Consider the following 15755-nt stretch of genomic DNA (forward strand, 5'->3'; position numbering starts at 1 on the left):
ACCTCTTAACCAGAGATGACTGGATCAGGGATAAGCACCTAAGAGGGACAAATCTGATTTTCTCAGGAAGTTGGAACTTGGACCTGGGACACTGTTCCACTTGGTTTCTGGCTTTGAAAGAGTTGCTGATGTAACCCCAAAAAGCCATCTTTTTTTTTTTTTTTAAGCCACTAGGTGGAAAGAAACAGAGCCAAGTGACTATAGGGACTCAAGAGACAGAAAGTACGGTGGTCTTCGTTCTTAATGGTTTCCCTGGAAAGAGACTGAAGAGAAGGGAAGGTCCATTTTACCTTTGGGTTAAGAGAAAATTTTACTCCCTCCTCCTCTCTTGTCCTGATGGTAAAAAGTAAAATTTCCCTTTTTGTTTGGGCAGTCTGAGTTGGTGTCTGATATTCAAAATCAGTAGCTAAAATGATGTTGTACTTGGGTAAATTTCAAAAGATCTTACTATAATCTCCAGAAGTTATTCATGATTATTACTGCTTGCTGGCATTTAACATAATGTTATAAACATTGGATAAGCGTGTAAGTACAATATTATGATGGTGTTGTTTTTCACCCCATAAAATAGCTCGGAAGACACCTTACGGAAGTCTAAATCAACCCTTTCATATAAAAAATAAAAAAAATAAAAAAGGCTCCATGAAGACATTTTGAAAATGGCTGGTTTCTGGCTCAAAATTGCTGAGGCTTCTCTTGCCATCTCTAGGAAAGGGCTTCCAAAAGGTGGGGTGCTTATAGACTCATGTCCCATCAGCATAACCCCAGCAGTACATACTTCACTGTTCTTGGCTTTCTCAATTATGTGAGTCAATAAATTGATTTTTATTCCCTTAAGTCAACATTTGTCTATTTATTCATGATGCTGGAGATTGAACCCAGGGCATTGCACATGTTAAGCAAGTTCTCCACCCCTGAGCTATATCTCTCCCTTAAGACAATTAAAATTTGGTTTTCATCCCTTACAACTAGAGTCCTGAGCAATGTAGTGAAACCCTGTCTCAAAATAAAAAAACAAAAATGGCTGGGGATGTAGCTTGTGATAGAACACCCCTGGATTTAATCCCTAGTACTACTAACAACAAACAAAACAAACAAAAACACTCTAAGGGGTAGGCAGTGTGAGGAAAAGCTTAAAGAACATTTAGAAAAAGAAAGGGTCTTGCTAAATTGCTGAGGCTGGCTTTGAACTTGTGATCCTCTTGCCTCACCCTCTCAAGCCACTGGGATTACAGGCACTCACCACCACACCCAACTGAAATTCTGATTATTTATAACTTCAATATATTCTTGCTCCCTCCAGCATCATTGCTTGAATTGCTGTATAATATTTTAAACTGACTTGACCCTGGAATACTTTTCTTATAAACACAGGATAGGCAATTGGTAAGGCCTCTGCGCCTTACCAAGAACAAAAGATTTTTTTTCTTACAACCTGGTAAGGCTTCTCAAGACCTTTGAGATCAGGGCTGCAGTTATAGCTCAGTGGTTGCGCACTTGCCTAGCATGTGTGAGGTACTGGATTAGAACCTCAGTACTACATTAAAAAAATAAATAAAAGTATTGTGTCCATCTACAGAAAAAAAAAATGTCTGGGATCAGAAATAACTAAGGTTGCTGGGCTTGGTGGTGCATGCCTATTATCCCAGCCACTCCAGAGGCTAAGACAGGTGGATCACAAGCAACTTAGTGAGGCCCTGAGCAATTTAGTGGGACCCTATCTCAAAATTAAAAATAAATTAATCAAAAAGCACTAAATATGTAATTGAGTGGTAAAGTGCCCCTGGGTTCAATCCCCAGTAGCAAAAATAAAAAGGAAATAATAAATGTCACAACTAATGTGGTTACCACTTTTGGATAGGGATGTGGGCTTCCCTAAGTCAGAAGGCTTGACAAGACAACCAAAGGCCTTTCCATGCAACTAACTGTGCCCAAAATTTTCCTGGGTCCTCAAGTTACTTAACTTAGGTATTGATTCCTGTATCAGTAAAATGGGAGAAATTGCTCATTTCATTGAGTTGAAATAAAATATATGTAATATATTTCATTTCTTATATATATATATATGTAAAATGACTGGTACACAGTCAATACTCAATGAATATTAGTTCTCTTTCTCCAAATTTTAATGTCATTACTATATGAAATATTATCCAATTATCTTCTTCTGTTCAAATGACTTAAAAATTTATACAATGAGGGCTGGGGATGTGGCTCAAGCGGTAGCAGGCTCCAGTGGCATGCATGTGGTGCTGGGTTCAATCCTCAGCACCATATACAAATAAAGATGTTGTGTCTGCCGAAAACTAAAAAATAAATATTAAAAAAATTCTCTATTTTTTTAAAAAAATTTATACAATGAAATGGTATGATTTTACATGATAAAGTGTAAGATATACAGATTTACAGATAAGTGAAGCAGAATTTTAAAAAAATCTGAATCGGTTTTTCCACAGTTTTTATTGGATTTAAAATTCATTTAAGGGATAGACAGATATACAACTAGTTTGATCAGCTACTAATATATTTTGATGTCCCTTTATTTTTGTACCTAAGAGCCAGTTCACTTTTTCTCCATGTTCAATATTTAGCTTTGGTGAGATTTTGCCACGTTCTTCCTCGTCTGTTACTGAAGCATTGGTGTTTCCACCCTGCTTGGTGTAAGTTGCTCGTTTAGTTTTCTTTCTGTGGGTATGTTTTGCAGGACTCTTCTGTTTTTTCTCAACTTCTCTGCTCACATCCCATAACATTATCTTCCCATCATTCCCTCCAGTAAGCAGCAAATAGGATTCCGACAGAAAACAGACCTGGGACACCCCCAAGGTGTGGCCCTTAAATCCCAGTTCTTGTTCACATTTGACTCCCATCACCCTAAAGATTCGAACCTTACCATCTTCAGCACCACAACTAAAAATATTGCCACATGATGCCACAGAGACAGAGTGGGCTAGAGCAGGATTTAAGAGTTGACCAGGTGATTGTGGGCTTTCCATTTCTTCTGTTTCATCCTCCTGTAAATTTGTAATCCAGAGTGGCCGGGCTTTCTGAAGATTCCATAGCATCACCTTTAAATAAGATGAAATTACAGTCATACAATGTACTAGCCATTTTGCTCAACCACAGTATTTTTCCAGCTCCTAACAAAATCATCAAAGTAGTTTGAGAATGATCAGTTGGATACATTCCCAGCAATATTTAAAAAACCAAATCAGACTCTACCACAACATGCCAGTAGAATGTCACCTAAAACTGGACTTAAAGCTAGAATGCAGAAGGGTTGGTAGAATTTACAAAACAAGATCCTAAATAATGATATGAATAGAACTCATTAAAGTGTAATTGCTAAGCAGCTACCAGTTTCCATATCTTTCTATCTCATCATTTCAAGTAAATTGAAGATTATGCTGAGCAGGGTGGCACTGCCTGTAGTCCCAGCTCCTTAGGAGGCAGAAGGATCACGCAAGTCCAGAAGTTCAAGGCTACCTTGAACAAAATAGTGAGACCCTGTCTAAAAAATAAAACAAGGGGGGGGGAAAAAAAACCCTGCTGATTATGACATTTGTTAATTTTCATCTATGCTTGTTATAAAAAGTCCTTAATAAACTAAATCTAGATTATTGTTGAAATTATTTCTGACTGGAATGGCTTTCCTTTTCTTTCCCATTACTCAAATTACCAACCCTAGGAGCTTACATTTCCCAGTCTCTCTCTCTCTATCCCATATCTAGTTCCAAATCTTTTTTTTTTTTTTTAATTTTTCAGTACTGGGGATTCTACCCATGTCCTCACACATACTAGGAAAGCACTCCACCACTGACCTATATACTCACAGCCCTTTTTTATTTTATTTTGAGACAGGGCCTAATTTTCCAAGGCTGGCCTCAAATTTTAGATCCTCCTGCCTCAGCCTCCTGAGTAGCTTGGATTACAGGTGTGTACTACTGCATTTCTTCTTTTTTTTTTTTGAACTATTTATATTTATTTTTTTTAATTTTAATTTTGTTATATATGACAACAGGATGCATTACAATTCATATTATACATATAGAGCACAATTTTTCATATCTCTGGTTGTACACAAAGTAGAGTCACATCCTAGGGTAATGATGACCATCACATTCCACCGTCTTTCCTATACATACTGCATTTCTAATCTACTAATTGACATATAATGCTGGATTTTCTGCTTCCAGGGATTTAATTCATCTTTGCTTCTGCCTAATATAAAAGCTGGGAAAGAGGAGAAATCCCAAATGTATCTGCTAATTAATTTGACATCCTGGTTTTATATCTGGCTTTTTTGTTGTTGTTCCCTACCATGATCTTAGATCTACTAGACTGACTTAAACAAAATGCTAAATAAAACAAACAACAAAAAAAAGCTTTGAGAACTAATTTTACACTATAATATTCAGGTTCATCCCCCCCATGTCAATCTATGCTAATCACTAAGCCACACCCCTAGTCCTTTTTTCCCCCCACTAATATGCTTATGAGAATTTTTCGATATTTATTTACTTGTTCCAATTAGTTACACATGTCAGCAGAATGCTTTGATTCATTGAACACAAATGGAGCACAGATTTTTCACTTCTCTTGTTGTACACCCTAGTCCTTTTTAATATTTTATTTAGAGACAGGGTCTTGCTGAGTTGCTTAGGGCCTTGCTAAATTGCTGAGGCTAGCTTTGAACTCTCTATTCTCCTACCTCAGCCTCCCGATCTGCTGGGATTACAGGCCTGTGCCACCTCGACCAAGAAAGAAAACATTCTTAATCCTTTCAAGAACAGACATTTTATAACTCACATTTTTAATGGACAGTAGGATAAACACAGCCTTGTTTAGATAGTCTAATGAACAGATCTAAACTGATAAGATCATCAGTTATGCTATTAAAAAACCTGAACACAAGGAAACTGACATTACAGAAATCTGCTAGTTTAAGTGGATTGGCAGGTACCCCAGTTCTCATACAGCCCTAGAATGTCAGGACTGTATTTTCTGTCCTCCTGAGACATTAAAACAAACTGCACCAAATGTGTTTTCAGCAGATGAACATTTTTGTATTTGATATAAATTATCTAAACGTGCTAAATCATTTTAGAGTCTACCAATTTTATAGTTATTTCCAAGTACTAATAATTTGGATGGTACCTGCTTAGATATTCCTTTTATGTTTTTTGACCCTCAATCCCTGATGCTGGGGATCAACGCAGGGCCTTATACATGCCAGGCAAGTACTCTACCATTGAGCTACATCCCCAACTCACTCTTTATGTTTCTTTGTCTTAACTGCCAAAGACTCCAAAGCACTTCGAGCTCATTTCTCAACCAGCTATTTGAGCAGTTAACACCCTAAGCAGGAGAGCTAGAGATAGTGAAAGAAAAGAATAAAAGTTTGAGGCTTATAGGTCTGTAAAAAGTCAGAGGGAGGGCTGGGGCTGGGGCCAGCAGCCTAGCATTTGCCTCACACCTGTGAGGCACTGGGTTCGATTCTTGGCATCACAAGAAAAAATTAACAAAATAAAGATATTTTTTAAAAAGTCAAAGGGAGTGAAAATGGACAACTGGCAAACTGTCAGAAGTGAATGCAAACATATCAAAATGACCCTGCTCAAAAATTTCTCCCTACTTTGTAGTACTGGAGACTAAACCCAGGGGTGCTCTACCACTAAGCTACATCCCCAATCCTTTTACAATTTATTTTCAGATTGGGTGTCACATTACTGATGCTTGCCTCAAATTTGAGATCCTCCTCCCTCAGCCTCCCAAATTGCTGGAATTAAAGGCATGTGCCACTGTGTCTGGCAGGTCTCTACCTCTTTGAATGCAATTTGCCTAATTATTTAAACCTGTCTAAATAAAAACAAAGACTTTCATAACTTTTATGCTCTTTTACTATCATGTCTATGTTTTTGGGAAGCAGGTTATTCTTAAAGTTTAGAATAATACTGGGGCTGGGGATGTGGCTCAAGCAGTAGCGTGCTTGCCTAGCATGCGTGCAGCCTGGTTTCGATCCTCAGCACCACATACAAACAAAGATGTTGTGTCCACCAAAAACTAAAAAATAAATATTAAAAAAATTCTCTCTCTCACTCTCTCTTTAAAAATATATATTTATTAGAATAATACTGGACAACAGTGTTTTTTAAAGTAAACTATAGAAAAAGTTTCAACTTTGGTAAAGGAAAGAATTGCTTGAAAACATGGTGGTGGGGCTGCAGCTCAATGGAAGAGAGTTCTTGTCTAGCATGTGCCAGCATTAAATTTGATCCCCAGAATTAAAAAAAAAAAAAGTTGATCTTAACTGCAATTGCTATAAAAAAGACCACTACAAAAGTTAATCTGTAGTGAACTTTTAACATTTTTGCCAGGCAAATCAAAATAGGTTACTACCTAAACCCAACTTTCACAGAATATTTGTTTCCTAGGCTCTTAACTAGCAGCTGCCTTACCAATAAAATGTCTTACCTAGAAGTGGAGGCAAAATGATAAAATTCTGGATGTTCATTCCTCATCTAATCTGAAGAGAATGGGTCACCTCTGCATATTTAACTACCATGCCTAGTGAATAATGAATGAGCCAGTGATGAAAAATGGAATAGCTGAAAGATGAAAGAATGACTAGTCAAAAACACACTAAAACTGGCCTCCCTAACAAAAAAACAAAACAGGTATCAACCTGGCTGTGCAGTGCTTCTTCACAACCACACAGGCAGATTATCACCCCAAGGATAGAGAATGTAGGTTTATAAAGGGTATTGTCAAAGATCTAGGAGTGGAAAGGAATTTAGAGGTTGTAGAGTAACTGGGCCTCATATAGAATGATCCTCAACAGAGTCACTAGGACACTTCGGTGGGGCAATTCTTCATTGATTGGGAGTAATCCCAGCACTGCAGGGCATCCACTGACCCCACCACTAGACTCTCCAACTACCGCCCCCGCCCCCAACTAAATTCTGGTAGCTTAATGAAGCTAGAGATGGCCATTGTAACCACCACCAAATCAGCCTCGTGGATTCCTAAGAGATGTACAAGGAGGAGGAGGAATGGGCAAAGACCACGGACCAGGAAGGTGAAAAGAAAATTCCTTTACTGGTTAATAGAAACAAAGAGTCTTAGCATTAAAAATTGTATATTGGGCTGGGGATGTGGCTCAAGTGGTAACGTGCTCGCCTGGCATGCGCGGGGCGCTGAGTTCGATCCTCAGCACCACATTAAAAAAATAAAGATGTTGTGTCCACCGAAAATTAAAATAAATATTTTAAAAAATTCTCTCTCTCTCTTTAAAAAAAAAGCTGTATATTATTGAGAATACAGCTTCAATGCCTAGAATAGTGTTAGGCATATAAGCCATTTTTAAATAATGACTTTCTAGAGGTCATCTGTTCCTTAAGAATTTTTTTTAATTTTAATATTTTTATTTTTTAGTTTTCGGCAGACACAACATCTTTGGTTTTTTTTTTTGTATGTGGTGCTGAGGATCGAACCTGGGCCGCATGCATGCCAGGTGAGCGCGCTACCGCTTGAGCCATATCCCTAGCCCCAGAATTTTATTTTTTTTAAAACACACACACACATACACACACACACACACACAAACACATATATTAGTCATAGAGGGACACACTACCTTTATTTATTTATTTAATATAGTGCTAAGGATCAAATCCAGTGCCTCACATGTGTTAGGTGAACACTCTACCACTGAGCTTCATCCACAGCCCTTTTTATTTTTCATTTTGCTAAGTTACCAGCCTGGCCTTGACTCTGAGAGTCTTTCAAGTAGCTGGGATTACAGTGTATGCCAATGCACCCAGCTCCTATCACATTCCTGATGATATTCTGTTTAAATACCTCAGGTGTCACAGAGAAAAAAAATAGGGTTTGGAGCCAGAGAGACTAAGGTTTGAATTCTGGTCAGGCAGTAGTATAGACTCTTAATTTCAATTTCAGTTTCCTTATTTATAGAAAAGTAACGATCTGGGAGGGTAAGATTAGAATTAAAACTAATATATGTAAATCAGTAAGCACTAAGTACAACAGAGAAGTCATGATTATTTTCACTTCAGGGATGAGATGTATTTTCTCAAAGAGAAGTGCATCCCAACAAGGGAAAAGTTCAAGCTATACAAAAACTGTTCTATTAATCCAAAATCTGTTTCTCTATGACTTCTGTCATTTAAATTAGCATATTCCGAGGCTGAATCTGTGGCTCAGTGGTAGAGCACTCGCCTGGTGTGTGTGAGGCACTGGGTTTGATTCTCAGCACCTCATATAAATAAATAAAAGTATAAAAAAAAAATTATCATATTTCATTTTCAACCCTCAAGAAAACTAAGCACCTCCAGCTCCCATGTATAATGTGTTTTCTAGATATATCTACTTTCATGGTGGTCTTCCTCTGAATTTGGGCTAATTTGTGACGTTGCTTTCAAAACCCAGCACTGAATACAATGCTCTGATTGTCATCAACGCACACTATTTCATTTAATGTACTCCAGAATTTTTAAGTGAAAACAGAGTCAGGACCTCCAACTTTCCTTTCCTTTCTTTAAAGTGTAACACAGAGTTTGTAGAGAATGTATGGATCAACTCTACCTTCTGCACTTCCCTTTATTTGTTTAGAATCAAATATTTGAATCCTGAGGTTTTAGAAATGTTTTAAAGCATACAGAAAGGATAACTAAAGGATTAATGATTACTTTGTGAATAAAATCTACTAGGTTTTGTCAGTTTAGCATTCAACTTAGAAATAAAGCTTAAGGTTCATAAATGGAGAAGACATGTTAGTACAGAATAGAAAATGCAACATATTTAGCATTCTCAATAACTTGATTCTGGGGCCTGAGTATGTAGCTAGAGCATATGCTTAGAATGTACAAAGACCTGGGTTCAGTTCACAGCAGTGCTAAAACAAAACAAAACAAAACAAAAACAAAACAAACAACAACAAAACAATCAACCCAAAACCATCATTTTGCTAGCAAATCACATTTAGAAATTACTCAAGTATTCTTTGCAAAATCATCACCTGCATATCCAGGCCACATGAAACCAGACTCTGAGGCCTGTGAGGTCGAAAAGCTACAGAAGAACAGATATTGGAATGTCTCTTCAGGGATCTGCTAACTTTCTTATTTTCCAAGTCTAGAATTTTGATTGCCCCAGAGTCATCAGCAGAAGCCAGCAGGTTTTCAGTTTCATTCAATGAAAGACAATTGATTTCTTCTTCATTCACATGAAAATGGTCCAAGGAATCTTTGAGGGATCGGACATCCAGTATGCTAATGGTTTCTCCATGTGATGCATAGAGCTTGGTGGGGCAGGATGGAGAAAATAAGACACTGGTAACATCATCAGTCCCTTGGAACTGCATGTGTCCTAAAAGAGTCCCATCTTCACCCCAAATCACGAGATCTCCACCCTCTGCTCCAGAAGCCACTAGCCCGTCTTTACTTGCATTCATGCAGAGAATAGGAGAAGAATGTCCACCAGTCCACTTCACTGCCATAATGGCCCCGAAGACTCTGTGAAAGGGGAAAAAAACTATAATATCATGTTTTATACGAGAACTTGATGGTAGGATACAAATATAATAAGCAGCATTTCATTTAAATTATTTTAAAAAGACAGCTTAAAGACAATTTTAAAAACATTAAAAGTCAAGTTTATCAAAACCTAGTTGAATGCAGGGCATAATAGTTGAAAGCAGAGGTATACTAGTAGGCACATGCTTAAGAGGGCTTCCCTTACCATCAGGAACCCAAGTAAACTTGATCCTCTATAGTTTTTGTCGTGAGACATAAGAATAAACACTAAATATAACTTATTTTAAACTAGTAAAACTTTTTTAAAAAGAGGGCTGTACAATCATCACATTATACTTTTCACCTGGATAATGTTTTTCATTTTTTTGGCATTGGGGATTGATCTAAAGGGATGTTTTAGAGTGTGAAATCTGTGGCCAGTTTCTCCAGGTGTGTATTAGCTGGGTGCCTGGGCAAGTTACTGAACCTCTCTGTGACTAATTTTCCATCTCTATAAAGTGAGTATAATAATAACACCCACTTATTTCATAGAGTCATTGAGAAAATGAAATGTTAATATATATAAAATATCTATAATATTACCCTGAGCACATATAATGAGTACTCAAAAACAAATTCCTATTATTACTTTTCCCATCTTTATTAGGCTGGTCAAAATGGCATCAAATATACTACAACAGTGGTCTCGAATTGTGTTTCCTATGGCACTTTGTGGACTAGCAGCATCAGTATCACTTAAGGAACTTGTTAGAATAGAAATCATTGGACCTTACCCTAGGCATATACATCTGCACTTCTGGGGATAGGGTCTAGCAATGTGTTTGACAAGTCTTCCAAGTAATTCTAATGTATGTTAGAATTTTAAAACATGTATTACACTATTAATCATCTGGAGAACTGGTTAAAAATGTGGGCCACTGGGAGACACTGGAGACTTATTAAATAGGCTATTATCAATTTATTCTCAAAATACTCTTCTGATTAGTTTTGTTTTTTTTACAGATAATAAAACTGAGTCACTGAGCTGGGGTGTAGGTCAGTGGTAGAACTTTTGCCTACCATGTACAAGGCCCTGGGTTCAATTTTTGGCACCACAAAAACAAATAAACAAAAACTCTGAATCTCAGAAATGTTAAGTAATTTGTCCAAGGACACCTGTCTCTTAGGATTTATACATGAAAACCAATATAAAGGGATTCCAAATATTTAAATAATGAAGAGCTTTTTCTAACGATTCCATTTAACAATAGTTTTGCACTTAACAATAGTTTTATTAGTGTTCTTTGAAAGTACAGAAAATGACCAAATGCTATTAATAGTTTAGTACAGCTTTTAAATGTATTCACGGATTCTAAAACTATATTAGTATCTACCTGCACTTATACAATAATAGTATGAACATATAAAATTTAGATTTATCCTACTCTAGAAATCCCAGACATACAGACTGGAATTGACACATAATACTGCCCTGTCTCAGTTGTCTACTGCTAAGGTCTAAAAAAGGAAATCAGGACAATTTATACAACTTTAATGGTCAGATGAAAAAAAGAAAACAAATCTATCGGGACAAATTTACTTTTTCATTTCACAGTCCAAGAGAGAAGTTACCAAAGAAAAACTCCCTGAATTGCTTTATTACTTTCAGATAAGATACTTGAATTTAGCCCAATGGTACATAGATAAATTCCAATAATGTTTCAAAAAAAATCATTTGAGGGCTGGGGTTTGCCCAGTGGTAGAGCACTTGCCTAGTATGTGTGAAGCACTGGGTTTGGTTCTTAGCACTACATAAAAATAAATAAAATAAAGGTATTGTGCCCAACTAAAAAAAAAAAAAAATTTTTTTAAATCATTTAAAACAACCTGGTGCCTAAAGTTTGCATTCTCAATACAAAACTGCTTATTTCCTCCTACTTGTAGCCACACTCCTTTATCTCTTTCACATGCACAATCACTAATTAGACTGCAAAAAAAAAAAAAAAAATTCAGACATATTAGTAATCAAGGTAACAGAAACATGGTCATAAAATCACATACAGTAATATTCATAAAGAGGATAAAATGGGAGAAAGACAAAACCAAAACTTTTTTTCAGCAAAAGCATTAAATTAGTATATAGAGGAAATTAATTAAACAGACACTGAAACAAAGATCTAAAGTAGACTCTTAGAGAGGAAATGACTCAGAGGGAGGTAAAGAAACCCTGGTGGTTTGATTTTTGCTGAGAAGTACTTAAATGGTAGTTAAATAATCTTCTGCCATAACAAAGATTCTTGCCAAAAGCTCCATATAAATCAAGAGAAAGGACAAATGACTTTACTTATTTTTTGTGTGTGCCGAGGATGGAATCCAGGGCCCTGTGCATGCTAAGCACACCATTTACCACTAAGCTACATCCTCAGCCCCTTTAAGATTTTAAATAAAGGCAGGAACTGTCATACTGACACTTCATCTGGCAAAGATGCTTTCCTAACTTAAAATATGAAATTTAAATTAACTACTGAAAAGGCAATTTAAGTCACCAATAATTTTAACTATTAATTCTTAGAGTGTTGATCACTTCTGTACTAAATTAGGGCCTCAATTTTGTGATGGTGAATCAACTTTAATATCAAAAAGTCTGGCTGGGAGTGGTGATGCATGCATGTAATCCCAGCAATTCGGAAGCCTGAGGCAGGAGGATCACAAATTAGAGGTCAGCGTGCTCTGTACCTTAATGACCCTGTTTCAAAATAAAAAAATAAAAAAGGGCTGAAGAATGTGATTCAGTGGCAGAGCACCCTGGTTTCAATATCGTGTCTTCCCCCCTCCCCCCCAAAACTTCAGGAAGTCTGTACTCTGATTCTATCATATGCATTTTTTGTGTATGCATACAGGTTTGGCATCCCTACTGGGATTTCAGGTTTTAGGGAAGACAAGAATGAGACAGGATTCTAGTACTTTTATTTCCTCTAATACAATTCTATTCACAGTAGCTCCAAATAAAAAATGTTGATTGGCAGACAAAAGTTTAGCAGATTTTCTTCCTAATATAATTCTTTTCTGAAATAAATTAATTCAATTTTAAAAGTACATTTGGTTAAGTTCCACCCCAAATTGTGAGAAGTTAGGCAATAAGTGGACATTATGCTTAAAAGCACTATTATAACCAACAATGATGTTTTCTATAAATTTTTCCATAGGAACAAATTGTAACTCTTGTATTAAACCCACAATTTCTAAGAACAGTTCTACCTTAAACTCTAAAATGAATTAAATTTCTAATCTTGAAAACACATGGGTAATATTTACTGGTCACTTGCCTGGTCAGGGAAAAAAAAAAAGATGTATTACTGGAAATGCTAAAAGAAAAAAAAAGCTAAGAAAAACTTAAAAAAATCTATACATTCAAGTGAGGCTTTTAATTTTAGTCAATCAGCATTTGTCATATGGAATACTGATCAGGGATTCAACAAGAGCCTCCAAAACCATCTGATTACTTAGTTTATAAAATTGTTATTTGGAACTTTCCCAAAGACCACTATTGAGAAGTGTTAAACAGACCTCTATGGTAGAAGGATAGTAAGGAAAATGTGTTAAATTTGGGTTCAATTAAACAATTCTTCAGGAATGAGTTGTTAGCAAGCTACTGTTTCTTATTTTTCTGACTGGGACTAGAAAGCTTAGTGGAAATAGATTAAGTACCAGTATCCCCACATTCATGTACCAAATCTATAAGTTTCTCTTTTCCTATGCAGTTGCCTAAAGGATCAAGCATGGCAGTTAATATCCTCCTATAAATTACTTTAGATGATAGAGTCCTCCCTTCTAACACTTAATGAGATCATAAAGTGGGTGAGGACAAGGTGTGGTATCTTGAGAGCAACTTGAGGGTGGAGTGCCACAGGTGACAGTTCTAATAGCTAGAGGGCAGAATGAGGGCAATAAACAGGAGGGGAAGGGGAAGGGTGATGAGCAGGTAAAAGATTTGTAAAAAGGAGGAATCTTTTTCTCCCTTGAAATTCTACCTGGGCCACTTGGGGGATGGTCTGCCACTGAAAGTCACCTAAATGATGGACTAGAAAAACACCAAAATTATCTCATGGGATCCTTCAAAGGCTCTACCTCACCCGTACTTTCAGACAAAATAAAGTTCAAAGTATAATAAATGAATAATCTTGATTAGCAACACTTTTCTCCAGCCATACCTCCACTAGTCCACTTCTTCAAATGTCCATGCCTACCCCCTTTTTTAAGAGAAAGGGTTTTGCCATGTGTGGTGGCTCAGGACTGTAATCCCAGTTATTCAGGAGGCTGAGGAAAAGGGCCACAAGTTCAAGGATGGCCTCTACAACTTTTTGACACCTTGTCTGAAAATAAAAAATTAAGAAGGGCTAGGATGTAATGTAGCTCAGGGGGTTCAATCGCCAGTCTCTCCCTCCCTCCCTCCCTCTCTCACACACACCCCCAAAGAAAGAAAAAAGAGATAGGCTTTTGTTACGTTGCCTAGGCTGATCTCAAGCTCTTGGGCTCAAGTGGTCCTCCTATCTCGGCCTCCAGAGTAGCTGGGACTACATTTGCAGTGCACCACACCTTGTCAGTGCCTTATATCTGTTGATTCTGCACGATTCTTTATCCCCTTCTCTGGGGCATCAACTTTACCTCATTCTTGCAAATTTAAAATAAACATAATTGTCTTTTCAGACAAAAATTATCATTTGGAACTCAGGAAATACCTTAGCATCACCATTACTATAAACAATAGTCACTGTTCCTTTACAGGTTTGTTTCCTAAAGTTGGTCATGACATGGAGAAATGGGATAGTGGTCAAAATGATTGAAAGGCTGTGACATTGGTATTAGTAAAAACAAAAGCTCAGGGTTACTGAGCTTGGTGAAAAAGATATCTGGAAGAAGGAACCGGAAATAAACAAGTTATTACATAACAGAAGGGATGGAGGTTGTAGTTCTTGTTTTCATTAGAGAACAAGAAATTATACACAGGAAGTTTCAGACAAGATTTCTTACTACATAAAGATTGCAAGACACTGAAGGTGACTACTAAGGGAATCTGTGAACCCTACTATTAAAATAATTACCAGCTTTGAATTGTCTTGAGGATTATATAAAAACCAGAGTAGAGGTCTAAGGATGTAGCTCAGTAGTAGAGTACTTGCATAAGTGCCACCAAGGCCTTGAATTCGATCCCTGGTACTGCACAACAACAACAAAAAAAAGCGATGTAAAAGAACTAGTATGGAGCCAGGCTCACGCTGTGACTATTCTTTTCCTATGTGTTCTTTAAAGGCTGTCAGAAAACGGCTGGGGTCCTCTAGGAAAACGTACTATGACCAAATAATGCTGAAATTCTTTTCCTTCCACGAAACCATCTGTAATATGGTCTCCATGTCATTCTCTCTATTGTAATGTTTAATTAAAAATTAATGCCTTAAGGGCTGGGGTTATAGCTCAGTGATAGAGCGCTTGCCTCGCACATGTGAGGCATTGGGTTCGGTCCTCAGCACCACATAAAAATAAATAAAGTAATAAAGTAACAAAACAACCCCAACACACTGCCTTAATCTATGAAGCGGTGGATCTGGGAATACTACATTTTGTCCAAAAAATACGGCACTTATTTAGTTCGCAAACGGCACTTTGAAGTTATCCAAATTTTCGGGGGGCGGTGTCAGGAGGATATTCAAATATAGCCAGGTATTCTAACGTAGAGGGTATTCAAATATACTTTTGGAGCGCACGGTGGGTCAGAAATTCTGGTTAAGTATCGATATTTAAGAAGAACAAGAGGGCCTGACCAGGAAAGGACAGCCTCAGCCGCCGAAGGTATAGAAACGGATCAAATCAGACCAGGAAAAGACGGCTCCAGATACCCAAGGTAAAGAAAAAGGATCCAACTCAAACCGAACGTGCATCGCTAGGAACTGGCTGGCAGGAAAAGAGAAGTTTCATACGTTAATTTGGAGACTTAACAGGAACCAAATGCTACGGGAAAACTTCCCAAGCAAAGGGGCCCAAGAGAGCGGACTCGAAGCCATTAGAGCAAAAAGAGCTTGAAAAGGTACCGGAGCGCAACCCAGAACCCACCCGCACCAGCCTCATACCTGCGTTCCCCTTCTCCTCCTGGGCTCCTAGTGATGACCTCATCAGCCGCGTCCAATCCCATTAAGCGTCGAACGCGAGGCGCCTCAGCCGAACAGTCAC

General features: G+C 37.4%; 1 protein-coding gene across 1 annotated transcript; it reads right to left on the bottom strand.

Annotated features, from left to right (window-relative positions):
• Nucleotides 1-2448: 2448 nt before the first annotated feature.
• On the bottom strand, nt 2449-15754 carry Wdr53 (WD repeat domain 53). The gene is made up of 3 exons (XM_026394805.2): nt 15656-15754; nt 9035-9530; nt 2449-3065 (listed from the first exon to the last, which is right to left on the bottom strand). Exons 1-3 carry the CDS (start codon nt 15715-15717, stop codon nt 2469-2471), a joined length of 1155 nt encoding a protein of 384 aa, XP_026250590.2. The 5' UTR covers nt 15718-15754; the 3' UTR covers nt 2449-2468.
• Nucleotide 15755: the final 1 nt, after the last annotated feature.

The sequence above is a fragment of the Urocitellus parryii genome, chromosome 2 (assembly GCF_045843805.1).
Source record: "Urocitellus parryii isolate mUroPar1 chromosome 2, mUroPar1.hap1, whole genome shotgun sequence".
Classification (NCBI taxonomy): Eukaryota; Metazoa; Chordata; class Mammalia; order Rodentia; family Sciuridae; genus Urocitellus; species Urocitellus parryii.